This window comes from Rhinopithecus roxellana, chromosome 19 (assembly GCF_007565055.1).
Source record: "Rhinopithecus roxellana isolate Shanxi Qingling chromosome 19, ASM756505v1, whole genome shotgun sequence".
NCBI lineage: Eukaryota > Metazoa > Chordata > Mammalia > Primates > Cercopithecidae > Rhinopithecus > Rhinopithecus roxellana.
This window is the reverse complement of record NC_044567.1, coordinates 7,987,587-8,003,335: the sequence shown is the minus strand read 5'-3', so window position 1 is coordinate 8,003,335 and position 15,749 is coordinate 7,987,587. Positions and strand designations below refer to the sequence as shown.

At 39.6% G+C, this 15,749-nt stretch overlaps 1 protein-coding gene across 6 annotated transcripts in view; it reads left to right on the top strand.

The window, feature by feature from the left end:
• SPAG9 (sperm associated antigen 9) overlaps positions 1 to 15,749 on the top strand; it is a 160,474-nt gene that overhangs the window by 95,010 nt on the left and 49,715 nt on the right. For all 6 annotated transcript variants that reach the window (XM_010386202.2, XM_010386203.2, XM_010386205.2 and 3 more), the window contains 3 exons: positions 4,628 to 4,835; positions 5,731 to 5,830; positions 11,690 to 11,811. In XM_010386202.2, coding sequence (XP_010384504.1) covers positions 4,628 to 4,835; positions 5,731 to 5,830; positions 11,690 to 11,811 — 430 coding nt within the window. The remainder of the gene's footprint in view (positions 1 to 4,627; positions 4,836 to 5,730; positions 5,831 to 11,689; positions 11,812 to 15,749) is intronic.

Sequence of the window (15,749 nt, the reverse complement as noted above, 5' to 3'; positions counted from 1 at the left end):
TTCAAGCAATTCTCATGCCTTAGCCTTGCTCATAGCTGGGACTACAGGCGTGCACCACCATGCTGGGCTAATTTTTGGCATTTTTAGTAGAGACAGTGTTTCACCAGGTTTCCCAGGCTGTTCTCAAACTCGTGGGCTCAGGTGATATGCTCACCTTAACCTCTTAAAGTGCTGGGATTATGGGTATGAGCTGACCATGCACAGCCAAATGCTGCTTATTTTTTAATAGAGTGTATATCAAAGCAAAGACAATGCAAATGGTGCTCAGAGGGACTTGTAGTTGTTTTCGCTATCAGCCTCTTTGGCTGCAGAGGTATTAAATACTGTCAGGGTTTTTTTTTTTTTTTTTAATTTTAATACTGTCAGTCTTTTTGACTCAACTCCAAACAGATGAATTTGCTGGAATTAGTAGGTTTCTATCAGATACTTTTATATTGGGTGCCAGTTACCAGTTAAAGAAAATAGTTAGCAATTTTTTTTTTTTTTTTTTTTTTTTTTTTTTTTTTTTTTTTTTTTTGGGACGGAGTCTCGCCCTTTCACCAGGCTAGAGTGCAGTGGCGCAATCTTGACTCACTGCAACCTCCGCCTCCTGGGTTCAAGCGATTCTCCTGCCTCTCAGCCTCCCGAGTACCTGGGATTACTGACATGTGCCACCATGCCTGGCTTATTTTTTTATTTTTAGTAGAGACAGGGCTTCCACATGTTGGCCAAGCTGGTCTGGAACTCCTGACCTCAACTAATCCACCCGTCTTGGCCTCCCAAAGTGCTGGGATTACAGGCGTGAGCCACTGCACCTGGCAATTTTTTTTTTTTTTTTTTTTTTTTTTTGAGATGAAGTCTCGCTCTGTCGCCCAAACTGGAGTTCAGTGGTGTGATCTCAGCTCACTGAAACCTCTGCCTCATGGGTTCAAGCGATTCTCCTGCCTCAGCCTTTTTTATTGTATTGTGGTAAGAACATTTAATGTGAGATCTACCTTCTAAAAATTTTAAGTGTACAATACATTATTACTGTTTTATGTGATGGGATCTTGCTGTGTTGCCCAGGCCATTCAAGCGCTTCTTGTGCCTCAGCCTCCGAAGTAGCTGGGATTACAGGCATGCTTGAAGTATGGAAGTAAGAAGTACTCTTTTTTGTTTTTTTTTTTTGAGACAGAGTCTTACTCTTGTCACCCAGGCTGGAGTGCAATGGTGCGATCTTGGCTCACTGCGATCTCTGCCTCCTGGGTTCAAGTGATTCTCCTGCCTCAGCCTCCCGAATAGCTGGGATTACAGACGTGTGCCACCAGGCCCAGCTAATTTTTGTATGTTTAGTAGAGTCGGGGCTTTTCCATGTTGGCCAGGCTGGTCTCGAACTCCTGACCTCAGGTGATCTGTCTACCTTGGCCTCCCAAAGTACTGGGATTACAGGCGTGAGCCACCACACCTGGCTGAAGTATTGTACTCTTAAACATGGATATACTATTTTATTTTTATATGTTATATTGATTGCGTCAAAGATGTTGTACAATATATTATAATTAATACGTACAATATACTGTAATTAGTGATACAGTATTGCAACTGCCATTAAAATGATGTTGACATCAGTGTGTAATTTTATTGCTAATGCTTTTCCTTTTTTGGAGAGAGTCTCACTCTATCCCCCAGGCTGGAGTGCAGTGGCGCGATCTTGGCTCACTGCAACCTCTGCCTCCCCGGTAGCTGGGATTACAGACACCTGCCACCAGGCCTAATTTTCATATTGTTAGTAGATATGAGGTTTCGCCATGTTGGCGAGGCTGGTCTCAAACTCCTGACCTCAGGTGATCTGCCTCCCTGGGCCTCCCAAAGTGTTGGGATTTTAGGCGTGAGCCACCAAGCCTGGCTGCTAATGCCTTTCATATTTTATTTTCAAATTTGCCATTTAGAAAAATCAGCTGGGCACAATGGCTCATGCCTGTAATCCAAGCACTTTGGGAGGCCGAGGCCAGCGGATCACTTGAGGCCAGGTGTTTGAGACCAGCCTAGGCAGTGTGGCAAAACCCCGTCTCTACCAAAAATACAAAAAATTAGTGGGGCATGGTGACACACGCCTGTAATCATAGGTGCTCAGGGGACTGAGGCATGAGAATCGCTTGAGCCTGGGAGGTGGAGGTTGCAGTGAGCTGAGATTATGCCACTGCACTCCAGCCTGGGTGACAGAGTGAGGCTCTGTCTTAGAAAAAAAGAGAAAAATCTCGTGTATGTCTGGAAAAATACGATTTACTTAAATATTTCCCAGTTATTTGCAGAGGAGCTAGAGAGATTATTTATTGATAATCGGTGACTCTTTATTGCCTTTTAAAAATATTATAACTTTCTCCAGACAAGTTTATTTCTTAACCCATTTTTAAAGTACTTTAGAATAAATTACTCAATTAAAATTTCTTCTAAATTACTTTTATTTGTAGGTTGAACTTTCTGATGTTAGCCAGGGTGGATCTAAAGCTACCACTTCAGCATCAATAGCTAAATCGATGTGGCAGTAATTCCTACTGATACTCCCTTAAGGGAATTATATATATATATAATTTATAATTAAAATATTATAAATATAAATTATAAAAAATATTATGTATTTATAATTATATGAATAGTTACTATTATATTTTAAATTCTTAGTATGTGTGAAACACATTGCTAAGCCATAGTGTAGAATAACTTAATAAGAATCTTAAGAAGTAGATACTATTATCTCTATTTTACAGATTATAAAACAAAGGTTTAGAAGGGATACATAACTTACCCAAGGTCATACATTTAGTGAATGATAAATTCACTTAATTTACCCTAATCCTTATTATTATTATTATTTTTTTTTTTAGATGGAGTTTTGCTCTTGTTGCCCAGGCTGGAGTGCAATGGTGCAGTCTTGGCTCACCGCAACCTCTACCCGCTGGGTTCAGGCAATTCTCCCACCTCAGCCTCCCGAGTAGCTGGAATTGCAGGCAGGCGCCACCACGCCCGACTAATTTTTTGTATTTTTAGTAGAGACAGGGTTTCTCCATGTTGGTCAGGCTGGTCTTGAACTCCTGACCTCAGGAGATCCGCCTGCCTCGGCCTTCCAAAGTGCTGGGATTACAGATATGAGCCACTGCACCCGGCCTATTATTATTATTATTATCATAATTAGTGGTGGTGACCGTAAGCTTTTTGTCAGTTTCTCTTCTTAAAACCGGGGTGCTCCAAAAGAACTGCTTCATTCTTGATAACCACTGGACAGTTGTTTATAATTATTTTGGAGCTGCAAACCCCTTTGAATATCTGATAAAAGCTCTAAGTCTTTTCAGAAAAATACATTGTACACAAATGTTTGCATACAATTTCAATTTGCATATACATCTTGAAACCTATCTGTAGATCCTATAATAGTAATCAAATTTCAGTGAGTATGTAACTCACCTGGATTCCTTGTTAAAATATAGATGACCTATTCTCACTGCCCAAAGTTTGGTGCATTAAGTCTGGAGTTGGACTTAGACTCTGTCTACTCCTCTGTACTCCTTCCTCTTTTCTTTTTTTTCTTTTTTTTTTTTTTTTTTTTTTTATTATACTTTAAGTTCTAGGGTACATGTGCATAACGTGCAGGTTTGTTACATATGTATACTTATGCCATGTTGGTGTGCTGCACCCATCAACTCGTCAGCACCCATCAATTCATCATTTATATCTTGTATAACTCCCCAATGCAAGCCCTCCCTCCTCCCCCCCTTTTTTTTCAAAAAGATAGGGTCTTGTTGGGCTTAAGGCATCCTCCCACCGCAGCTGGAATTACAGGCATGTGCATGGCTGGAATCTGCCCCCTCCACCCGCTTTTTTTTTTTTTTTTTTTTTTTTTGAGATGGAGTCTAGCTCTGTCGCTGAGGCGGGAGTGCAGTGGCGTGATCTTGGCTCACTGCAACCTCTGCCTCCCGGGTTCAAGCTATTCTCCTGCCTCAGCCTCCCAAGTAGCTGGGATTACAGGTGCCTGCCACCATGACTGGCTAATTTTTGTATTTTTAGTAGAGACAGGGTTTCACCCGTGTTGGCCAGGCTGTCTAAAACTCCTGATGTTGTGATCCGCCCGCCTCAGCCTCCCGCAGTGCTGGTATTACAGGTGTGAGCTACCACATTTTAACAAGCACTTTAAGCACTTCACATGCTTTAGATGCAGGATGTTTAATACCGCACTTTACAAAGATACCCCGAGATTAAGAATTTGCTTATTCTACTTCTGTTTTAGAGCAGCTATTACAGAGCATGTGTTCTAAATGTTCTAAAGTAGGTCTTTATTACCAAGTGATTGTACAATATTGCAATTGCCATTAAGAATGATGTTGACATTAATGTATAGTTTTATTGCTAGTAATTCTTCTATTTTCAAATTTTCTGTTTAGAAAAATCTCATCTGAAAAAATACAGTTTACTTAAATATTTCCCAATTATTTGTGGAGGGTCTAGAGAGAGTACTTATTGGTAATCAGTGGCTCTTTATTGCCTTTATTTTGAAAAAAAAAAAAAACACAAAACAATAGAACTTTCTTTGGTAGATTTATTTCTTAACCCATTTAATGTGGTTTACAGTAAATTCATCATTTAAAATTTTATTTTAAATTATTTTTATTTGTAGGATGAGCTTTCTGATGTTAGCCAAGGCGGATCTAAAGCTACCACTCCAGCATCAACAGCTAATTCAGATGTGGCAACAATTCCTACTGATACTCCCTTAAAGGAAGAAAATGAAGGATTTGTGAAGGTTACAGATGCACCAAATAAATCAGAGATAAGCAAACACATTGAAGTACAGGTAGCCCAAGAAACTAGAAATGTATCTACTGGTGAGTGACCCTAGTTCTTTACTTACTAGGAAAGTATTCAGTAAACCCAGATAATGTGGGTATGAGAAAATATATCTTTGCGGGTGTTGCCTGCTTTGTATTTATAAAATAGGCGGATATAGTTGGCCCTCTGTATCTGTGGTTCTGCATCTGTAGATTGAAAATATTTGAAAAAAAAAAAAGATAGCTGTGCCTGTACTAAACATGTACATACTTTTTTCTTACTATCACCTGAACAGTACAGTATGACAATTACTTACATAGCATTTACATTGTATTAGGTATTGTAAGTAATCTAGAGATGATTTAAAGTATATGGGAGGATATTGATAAGTTATATGCAAATACAATGCCATTTTATATAAGGGACCTGAGCATCCATGGATTTTGGTATTGTGGTGGGTTCTGGAACCAGTCCCCCATGGATACTGAGATAAGACTGTACTTAATTGTATTCAATGCTTAAAAGAGGTAATGTTTAATTAGTCTTGGAGAGAAACTATTGGGGCCAGGAGTTAGGGGCCAGGAGGTCACAGAGCCTAAAAGACAGGAGGACAGTTCTTTTCTGTCCCCTGTCTTAGTTTAGTCTTTGTCTTTAGTTTCTTTAAATTCCATCTTTTAAATAAGAATGAAAGCAGGGCCTTAGATGCATTGCACTGTGTGTTCCACGAAGCACAAAGGAAAACTGTCTTTGGTTGCTTATTAATTTTTGATATGAACTGTTCACTGAATATATGATATATTGTATAATGCTGTATTTCCTAAAACCCAGTCTTGTACATTTTAAAAAAATGTTCAAATGATACCTTTACAACTGTTTTGTAATATACAAGATTTTTATATTGGGTTACTATGTAATATATGTATTGTTTCTTTCATCATGTCCTTTTTTAAGGCTCTGCTGAAAATGAAGAGAAGTCAGAAGTTCAAGCAATCATTGAATCTACTCCTGAGCTGGATATGGACAAAGATCTCAGTGGATATAAAGGTTCAAGGTAACATAAATGTCAGATGAAGACATATTCTGCCTCCCCACCCCCAACTCCCATAAACACTGTTCTCCAGTCTCTGACTGGACAAAATGGATTCAGATATTTTGTTGAATAAATGTTAGTGTTATATTCTAATTCCTATTCTTGAAACTGACACTGTACATGGTTTAAATTTTTTGTTAAATGTTATCTTTGTAGGGTTATGAATTAGGTGTATGAGCAGGAAGGATGGTGTCTTAGTCTATTTTGTACTGCTATAGCAAAATACCAGAGTGGGTAATTTATATATTTATTTATTTATTTGATTGTTTGTTTGTTTGTTTTGAGATGGAGTTTCGCTCTTGTTGTCCAGGCTGGAGTGCAATGGCATAATCTCGGCTCACTGCAACCTCCGCCTCCTGGGTTCAAATGATTCTCCTGCCTCAGCCTCTCTAGTAGCTGGGATTACAGGCATGAGCCACCATGCCTGGCTTATTTTGTATTTTTAGTAGAGATGGGGTTTCTCCATGTTGGTCAGGCTGGTGTCGAACTCCCTACCTCAGGTGATCTGCCCGCCTCGGGCTCCCAAAGTGCTGGGATTACAGGCGTGAGCTACCACACCCAGCCTTGTTTATTTTTTTTGAGACGGAATCTTGTTCTGTTGCCCAGGCTGGAGTGCTGTGGCGTGATCTCAGCTCACTGCAACCTCTGCCTCCCAGGTTCAAGGGATTCTTCTGCCTCAGCCTCCCAAGTAGCTGGGATTATAGGCACCCACCACCACGCCCAGCTAATTTTTTTTTTTTTTTTGTATGTTTAGTAGAGACGGGGTTTTGCCATGTTGGCCAGGCTGGTCTCGAACTCCTGAGGTGATCAGCCTGCCTCAGCCTCCCAAAGTGCTGGGATTACAGACGTGAGCCACTGCACCTGGCCAGTTTATAAAGAACAGAAATTAATTTTCTCACAGTTCTGGAGGCTAGGAAGGCCAAGATCAAGGTGCTGGCAGGGTCAGGTGTCTGGTGAGGGCTGCTCTTTGCTTTCAAGTTGGTGCCTTGTTGCTGCATCCTCTGGAGGGGAGGAACTCTATGTCCTCACATAGCAGGAGGACAAGTGAGCCCTGAACACTGGATAAAGCCTCATTATTTTATAAGGACTCCAATCCTATTTATAAGGGAGAAGCCCTTATGGCCTAATCACCTCTTGAAGGCCCCATCTTAGTACTATCACATTGGCAACAGCTGAATTTTATAGGGGACACATTCAAACTATAGCAGATAGGGGAAAAAAGACAGCCAAGACATATCCCATACTTTCTGTAACTTGAGGAAACCAAGAAGCAGGAGTGAAGGAAGTAACAGAGTGGGCATGGCAGGGCTGGCAGCAGTGTTACTTTGAGGGCATGAAACAGACCTTTGGCAATGGAGCACACTTATTTTAGGGCCAGCGGCAGGGGACTGCAGCCTGCCGGACACTTCAGTCCAGTCCCCTCCTGACTGGGGCTTGTTACTCACAGGATTACATTGTCCCAGCCACTAACTTGGGGCCAGGGCCCCTCCCCCTAGCACTTACCTTGAGTTTGTGCACGTTTCTTGCTGGGTAGGTTCAGAAGATGATTTCTTTTTTATGTGTACATATGCTAAATAAATGTAATTTAAAAAACAAAACAAAAATTTTGAATAAACTTTTGTACCTTCCCCCAGATCAGGAAGAGAGAATGTACTTCCATCTTGAGAACTGTAATGATCTCATTATTGGAAGAAATTAGTCTCATTTTAGTATCATTTTACATAGGAAGGCTGTTTAGTGCTAGGAAGAAAATGGTTAGATGTCTTTTTTTTTTATATGGAGTCTCGCTCTGTCACCTAGGCTGGATGCAATGGTGCTATCTTGGCTCACTGCAACTTTCACTGCCCCCCCACCCCCTCCCCAGAGTTCAAGCAACTCTCGCATCTCAGCTTCCCAGGTAGCTGAGACTACAGGCATGCAACACCCCACTGGGCTACTTTTTGTATTTTTAGTAGAGACAGGGTTTTACCACGTTGGCCAGGCTGGTCTTGAACTCCTGAGCACAAGTGATCTGCCTGCCTCCCAAAGTGCTGGGAGATTAGACGTCATCTTAATCAGGATTATCCAAAATTCATTGATGCTCAAGAATGTCAGACAGGAGCTACTGCCTTTCTTTTCATTTCTTCCGTAAAGTTTATCCTTTAATTAATTAATGACTATAAAATAAAGCCATGTATTGATCTCTGTTAAGCATTGTGCAGTACGTTATAGCGATTAAAAGCATAGACCCTAGAGTAAAACTGCATGGGTTCAAATCCTGTCTTGGATTTGAATCCTAGGTATGTTTTCTCATCTATAAAACAGTGTTGTGTTAATGCCTCAGATGGTTGTGAAGATTAAATGAATCAATATATGATAAATCATTGCAAAATGCCCCATTCAGTAAATGTTAACTAGTACTGTTTTCATCATGATTTTATATAATTTGATCCTAATTACAACCTTATGAGGTAGATTTTTTTATGCTTATTTTATAAATAAAGACACTTAGAACTTGTTCAAGTAGCGTGTCCCAGATTACCAGGCTAGCAAGAGGTGGACCTGGGATTCAAATCCAGAACCCTCTGTGTGTGTCTCTCTCTCTCTCTCTCTCTCTCTCTCTCTCTCTCTCTCTCTCTCTCTCTCTCTCACACACACACACACACACACACACACACACACACACACACACACACACACAGGTTCTAATTCTGTCGCGACTCTTTTTCCTGGATCCTGCATCACCCTGCTTCTTGATTTATGCCTTTGTTTTGACAGAGCTTATCCTTACTAGCTTTCTGGGTAAAGGGTGCATGACTCTTATCACTTCATAGCTCTCTCTTATGTTGTTTGTCTTCAGGTATCTAAAATGACATGCTCGTCCTGCCCCTCCTTCATCCCTCCCTTTTTCAGCTGAGATTCTGTGAGAAAATGCAGTCCTAATGTCCAAAGGCATCTCTTGTATATAATGAATTAGCTATGCTCCTGTGTGTCTAGAATAGGACTCTAGGCATGTACTTTCCTTGGGAGAATGGAGAAAATACTTAAATCCTTTTCTGTATTCTGTAGATCAAATAAGGAACCCTGGTTGAAAAAGGCTGTAATGTTAACTGTTGGCTTTCTATAGTAGATGAGGATATAATGCCTAAAGCACCATCTTTTCATCCTCATAATATATTTCAGATTCTGTTAATGTTCATTATTTATATCAGTATGACTATATAAAATTAATCTGTAATTCTACTTAGCCACAGAATACAGTATAATTACATTTCATTTCTTTTTTTTCTCCCTCCTCCGAGATGGAGTGTTGCTCTGTTGCCCAGGCTGGAGTACAGTGGTGCGATCTCGGCTCCCTGCAACCTCTGCCTGTCAGGTTCAAGCGATTCTCCTGCCTCAGCCCCCTAACTGGGATTACAGGCAGGCGCCACCACACCCGGCTAATTTTTGTATTTTGAGTAGAGATGGGGTTTCACCATGTTGGTCAGGCTGGTCTCAAACTCTGGACCTCATGATCCACCCGCCTTGGCCTCCCAATGCTGGGATTACAGGCCTGAGCCATCGCACCCGGCCCATTTCATTTCTTTTACAACTTTTTGTTCTTCTGAAATTAATAAAGCCTTGGGTTATTTTGTTTCTTTTCCTCATGTTTCTGTGTTCCTGTTACTAAATCATTGGCAGACACTATGCAATTCATAAATGTAAAAGTCCCTAATATGACCAAACACAAAACCTGTCTGTTTTTTAGGGCTCACTCTCCTGCAGTCTTCTATTCCCATTCTCCAATTGAGACTACTGTCATAGTTGCTCTGGTTCTGGAATATGCCCTCACTATCATCCCTGGAATTCTTTTCACCTTTTTCCTCTATTGTATCTTTTGTTTCCTGGATGCCACATCATCCTGCTTCTTGATTTATGACTTTGTTTTGACAGAACGTATCCTTACTAGGTTTCCAGGCAAAGGGTGCATGACAAGTAAATATTTTTTTTTTAGCACTATGAACTTGAATTTTACAAATTTCATAAGAAGACATACTTGATAGTTTGGCTAGATAAGGAACTATAGGTTGGGAGTTTTTTTTTCCATCAGAATTGCAAAGACATTACTTCATTTTCATGTTGAGTTCAGGGTGTTGTTATTTGAGTTCTTGCTCATTTTTATATACTCTCTGAAATCTTTTAAGATTGTCACTTTCTTGATTTTTAAAAAAGTAATGATGCTGTGCTTGGTGTAGGGGTCTTTTTTGTATCTTCTTATATGAATTAAGTGTTTTCATCAGAACATTCCTATCTTCCAGTTCTGAGAAATTCTCTCTCTTTCTTCTTACTATTTCTTCTGCTCTCATTCTGGAACACCTGTTAGCTATGTATTGAACATCCTGGAATGACTGTCATAATTTATTTTCTCCCCTCTTTCCTGTCTCTTTTATTTTGTACTAATTGCTGGCAGATTTTCTTTGAAACCCTCTTTCTTTTTTTTTTCTAAGTTTTTTTTCTTGGTTGGTACTTCTTACACCATCTTGCTATTTTACGAATACAACATTTATTCTGAAGAAAATTAAGTGCTTTGTTTTTTTGTTGTCGCTGCTGCCTGCATTGTCTTTTTTTGCTCTTAGTGTCTCTGTCACATCCTCTTTGTTTTGGGCCCTTTCATTTATCGTAGAGGCCTTCTTTAAACATCTGGTACTCTGTGGCTGTTTTATTCATACTTAAGTAAATAATGCTGATTCTCCACTTTCCTGCCTATAACATTTAAACTTGGCTTCCATTGTTAGGGAGCTGTGCCAAGAGAAGGGAGGTCTCACTGTTCTGGAGGATTGTATCTAGGTCCAGTACTGCCTCTTGTACAGTTTTTTTTTATCCTTTCCTTCTGTTTCATGTTCCTCCCTACATGCCCTCCCTGTGGTTGCTGGTACCTTCAAGTCCTAGGCCTTTCAGGGGTTCTGGCAGCGTATTGACCTCCTCCCTAAACCCCAGTGGCTTAGGTTTCAGCTTTCTCTGGTCTAGTGAATCACTTTCTACTGTTTGCCCATCTGTTTTCCATCTTACAGAATTTTGTTCACATTTCATCTGCTATAGTTTCTTTTTCTATTCTCTTTGTCTTTTTGGGTGTATACCTTTTTAATTTCTTAACTTTCATTTTAGTTGAGTTTCTGAGTTATTAGATGATAAATGACTATGTTTTCTCTACCATGTTTAACTGGAAATGGTCTACAGAGTTTTTTCTATTAATAATAGTATTCAGGCACAAACATATACACTTCCTCATTCCCCTATACACCCCTGCAAAATATGGCATATAGTATATACACTGTTTTGCAACTTGATTAAAAAAGAAAACCTTTGTATAATGGGTTTCTTTAGTTTATAAAGCTCTATTTATGTTTTTAACCTTAAAGGTAAAAATTTTAACTTTATGTGTGTATAACTTACCTCATCTGTCCCCTGTTAACGGTCATTTAGGTCATTTCAGTTTTTACCACTATGAGAAATGCTACTCTAACCATCTTTTACATACATAATTGCCTTCTTGTGACATAGGTAATCTTTGGGAAGCACTTAGACCAGAACCTGGTATAGAGCGGAGGAGCTGCCATTATTGCTTGTGTTTGCTGGGATCATACAACAAAAACATTCTATAATTTCTTCACCAGCTATTTCCGTGGAGCTTAGTGAGAATTTCTTAGGAAACCTTTGAGAAATCTTTTTAAATTATATTTTCTAGTAAACATAAATTATAGGTAAGAAAGTCCTAGGTAGCTTAGCCTATTGTATTCATTTTACAGCGTCTAAAAAGTCTTTGTCATTTGTTGATTTGGTTTTGTTGTTCTTGTTGCATAGCACTCCCACCAAAGGCATAGAGAACAAAGCTTTTGATCGCAATACAGAATCTCTCTTTGAAGAACTGTCTTCAGCTGGCTCAGGCCTAATAGGAGATGTGGATGAAGGAGCAGATTTACTAGGTATGATAGCTCATCTGAAGAAGTATCATACTGTTTTTAAAATTGATTTTTTAAATGATTTAATTGAAAAGTCCTTTAAAATGTCCCCAACTGCTCAGTGGCACAGGGTTGTTGCCCTTTTAGGTAGTTATTGGGAACATATTCTTTGTGATCAGGAAAGTTTTAAATGAAAGCACCTTTGCTTATGGGTATGCTTAAAACTGAATTGCATTTAAACTCATATTTTGAATTCATACAACACAATTTATTGAACTTCTGCTACACATAAGAACATGGTGATGTGTGTGTGTGCGCGCACGTGTGTGTGTATGGATTGATGGCTAGTTATTTCCTGGCTTACCTAAATTTCATTATATGCTGTTGACTTTAATTAAATAAGAAATTATAACACTTGATTTTTCTAAGCTTTCACAGAGTATATTATGTTGTAGCTCTATGGTAAATACAATCGTTTTAAAGTTTGTGTTCTAGAAGAATACATGGTTTGAAAAGAATATTGCATTTGGCTCTTAGACTATTTGCCTGCTGACCTTTGCCAAGTGGCTTAACCTTTTTGGACCTTAATTTCCTTGTGTGTAAAATGAAGGAGCTGGACCCTAGTTCAGGAATCTGGCAAACTGCAGCTTACCTCCAACCAAATCCAACTGACCGCTTGTGTGCGTGTTTAAATAAAGTTTTATTGGAACACAGCCACCACCATTTACTTATTGTCTGTGGTTGCCTTTGCCTACCAACAGCAGCGTTGAGTAGGCAACCGAAACCTAAAGCCTAAAATATTTACTCTCTGGCCCTTTATAGAAAGAGTTTGCCAACCCCTGCCTTGGATGATCTCTAAAGTTCCTCTCAGTGCAGGATTCTGGCTCATATGAATCAGTTTTGGTATACCTTCCTTATAACTTAAGACCCTATAGAAATTAAAAACTTTATGGAATTAAAAATGTATACCTTTGGAAATAATAAGCTAAAACAAATTGTATCTATTGGTATAATTATAGTACAGACTACGCTGTTCTCAGAAGGTTTTGTTTGTTAATTGTTATGACTTTGGAGTGGAGTGACATTGCTTGCATTATTTTATGTTAAATTTATTGATTCCCAGTTATGTCCTTGACATTGTAAAGTGTTTTTGAAGGAAAACACAAGTTCTATCTTAATGTCTATCTAGGCCGGTTGCAGTGGCTCATGCCTATAATCCCAATACTTTGGGAGGCCAAGGCAAGTGGATCGCTTGAGCTCAGGAGTTCGAGACCAGCCTGGGCAACATGGCAAAAAATACCAATATTAGCCAGACATGGTGGAGTATGCCAGTAGTTCCAGCTACTAGGGAGGCTGAGGTGTGAGGATGACTTGAACCTGGGAAGCAGAGGTTGCAGTGAGCATGGGTTGCACCACTGCATTCCAGCCTGGGTGACACAGCCTGACCCTGTCTCATAAAAATAAATAAATATCTAGTAAGAGAGATTGAAAGTATTTTAAGTACATAAAGTTAGACAGAAAGGGACTGTCACCATTAAAGTTTAAGTAAAACTTTGGAAGAAATTGAATGAATTGCATTTCTTATGGAGGGCTAAGAAAGTTTTAATTCTTTTTTTTTTTTTTAAGACAGACTCTCACTCTGTTGCCCAGGCTGGAGTGCAGTGGCACGATCTTGGCTCAACACCACCATACCTGACTAATTTTTTAGTAGAGACGAGGTTTCACTGTATTGGCCAGGCTGGTCTCAAACTCCTGACCTCGTGATTCGCCTATCTCGGCCTCCCAAAGTGCTGGGATTACAGGCATGAACCACCGCGTCCAGCCTGAAAGTTTAATTCTTAAGGAATATTCCATTTTTATATTTAATTTTACGTTTTAATTTTAGTTAACATCAAATTATTCCTGAAAAGTTTCTTTTAAGACATAATTGGTTTAAGAAACTAACTCCCTGGCAAAATTGAGGAGCAGATGAAAAAATGTTAGAAGAACTTAAAAATGTATATTCAGTGCAGTAAAATTCACCAGAATCGATATACGTCACCCCACAAAATTCCTTTATGCTGCCTGTTTGTATTAACAAGAATGAAGTACTTCTGAATATAATTTGTACACTGTGTTACCTCATAATGCAGTAATGAGTGACAAAATTTTTAAGGTTGGTGGCCCTAAACTTTCTTTTCTTATGAAGCATTTAGAAGCCCCATAGTACTTAGAAATATCTGTGGTCTTTTAAATCAATTAAAAGTAATATCCTGATGCTTTGGTTTCTTTGCCACTTTGAAAATAAGAAACAGGGCCGGGCGCGGTGGCTCAAGCCTGTAATCCCAGCACTTTGGGAGGCCGAGACGGGCGGATCACGAGGTCAGGAGATCGAGACCATCCTGGCTAACACGGTGAAACCCCGTCTCTACTAAAAAATACAAAAAACTAGCCGGGCGAGGTGGTGGGCGCCTGTAGTCCCAGCTACTCGGAGGCTGAGGCAGGAGAATGGCATAAACCCGGGAGGCGGAGCTTGCAGTGAGCTGAGAACCGGCCACTGCACTCCAGCCCGGGCGACAGAGCGAGACTCCGTCTCAAAAAAAAAAAAAAAAAGAAAATAAGAAACAGACTACCAACTATCTTTTCCATTTTGTAGATGTTGATACATTTATCTCTAGAATAGTCCAGATTAGAATATTTTAATATATTACTGTAAGTTTAGTTACTTATGAATACTTTTGGTCAAATATGGTAAATAAAAATGTTCCTGGCTGGGCACGGTGGCTCATGCCTATATTCCCAGCTCTTTGGGAGACTGAGGTGGGTGGATCACCTGAGGTCAGGAGATCGAGACCGCTCAGGCCAACACGGTGAAACCCCATCTCTACTAAAACTACAAAAACTAGCTGGGCATCGTGGTGTGCACCTGTAATCCCAGCTACTTGGGAGGCCGAGGCAGGAGAATTGCTTGAACCTGGGAGGTGGAGGTTGTGGAGAACTGAGATTGTACCACTGCACTCCAGCCTGAGTGACAGAGCAAAACTGTGTCTCAAAAAAAAAAAAAAAAAAAAAAAAAAAAAGTCCTTGGCTTCTCTTCTGTGTAATTCAGTGATAACAAATTTCAATCATTATATATGGACTCAGTACTTAAGATTACCCTTTTTTTTGAGGCAAGATCTCACTATGTTGTGTAGACTGTCCTGGAACTCCTAGGCTCAAGGAATTCTCTTGCCTTTAGCCTCCCAAGTAGCTGGGACTACAGGCGTGCACCATCATGCCAGCACAACCTTTTTCTGATTTTACTAATTTAAAAGAATCTCAACAATTTGTCCTTTATCTTGATTGGTGACTCATCCCTCAACTTTCTTATTTAAAACTCTCTTTGCTGGGTTTCTGTGATATCAGCTTGCCAATGTCCTTTCCTGTCTCTGACTCTACCTTTTCAGTCATCTTAACAGGATCTGCTTCCTTTGCTCATCTTTCAGGTATCAGCGCTTCTGTCCTAGGTCTGATACTTTGAGAAATCATATTTGCTCTCATTGTTTCTTGGTTTTCATGGCTAATTATTCCCAAGTTTTTATCTCCATCCCAGATCTTTTTCTAGAGCTCAAGAATATTATATCCTAATTGCATACTAGATACCTCTAAGATGACCTGGAGGGCTTTACGTTTGACGTGTATAAAGCTCAGTTTGTCATCTTTATTATTCTGTCCCCCAAGGCTGCTCTTGGACCAACAGGCACTGTTTTAGTGAATGAATAGCTCTCCATCCTGCACCTCTCAGTTTCCCTCACAGCCCATCACCAAGGCTTGTTTGTTCCCTCTCCTAAATGTGTGTGTGTATACATACATACATACATACATATATATATATATATAATTTTTTTTTTTCTTGCCTTGCTTAAGTGATACATCCTCCAGGAATTCTACCTTGATCCCCTTAGTTTTCCCTGAAATGTATTCCCATGGCACTGCATTTTATT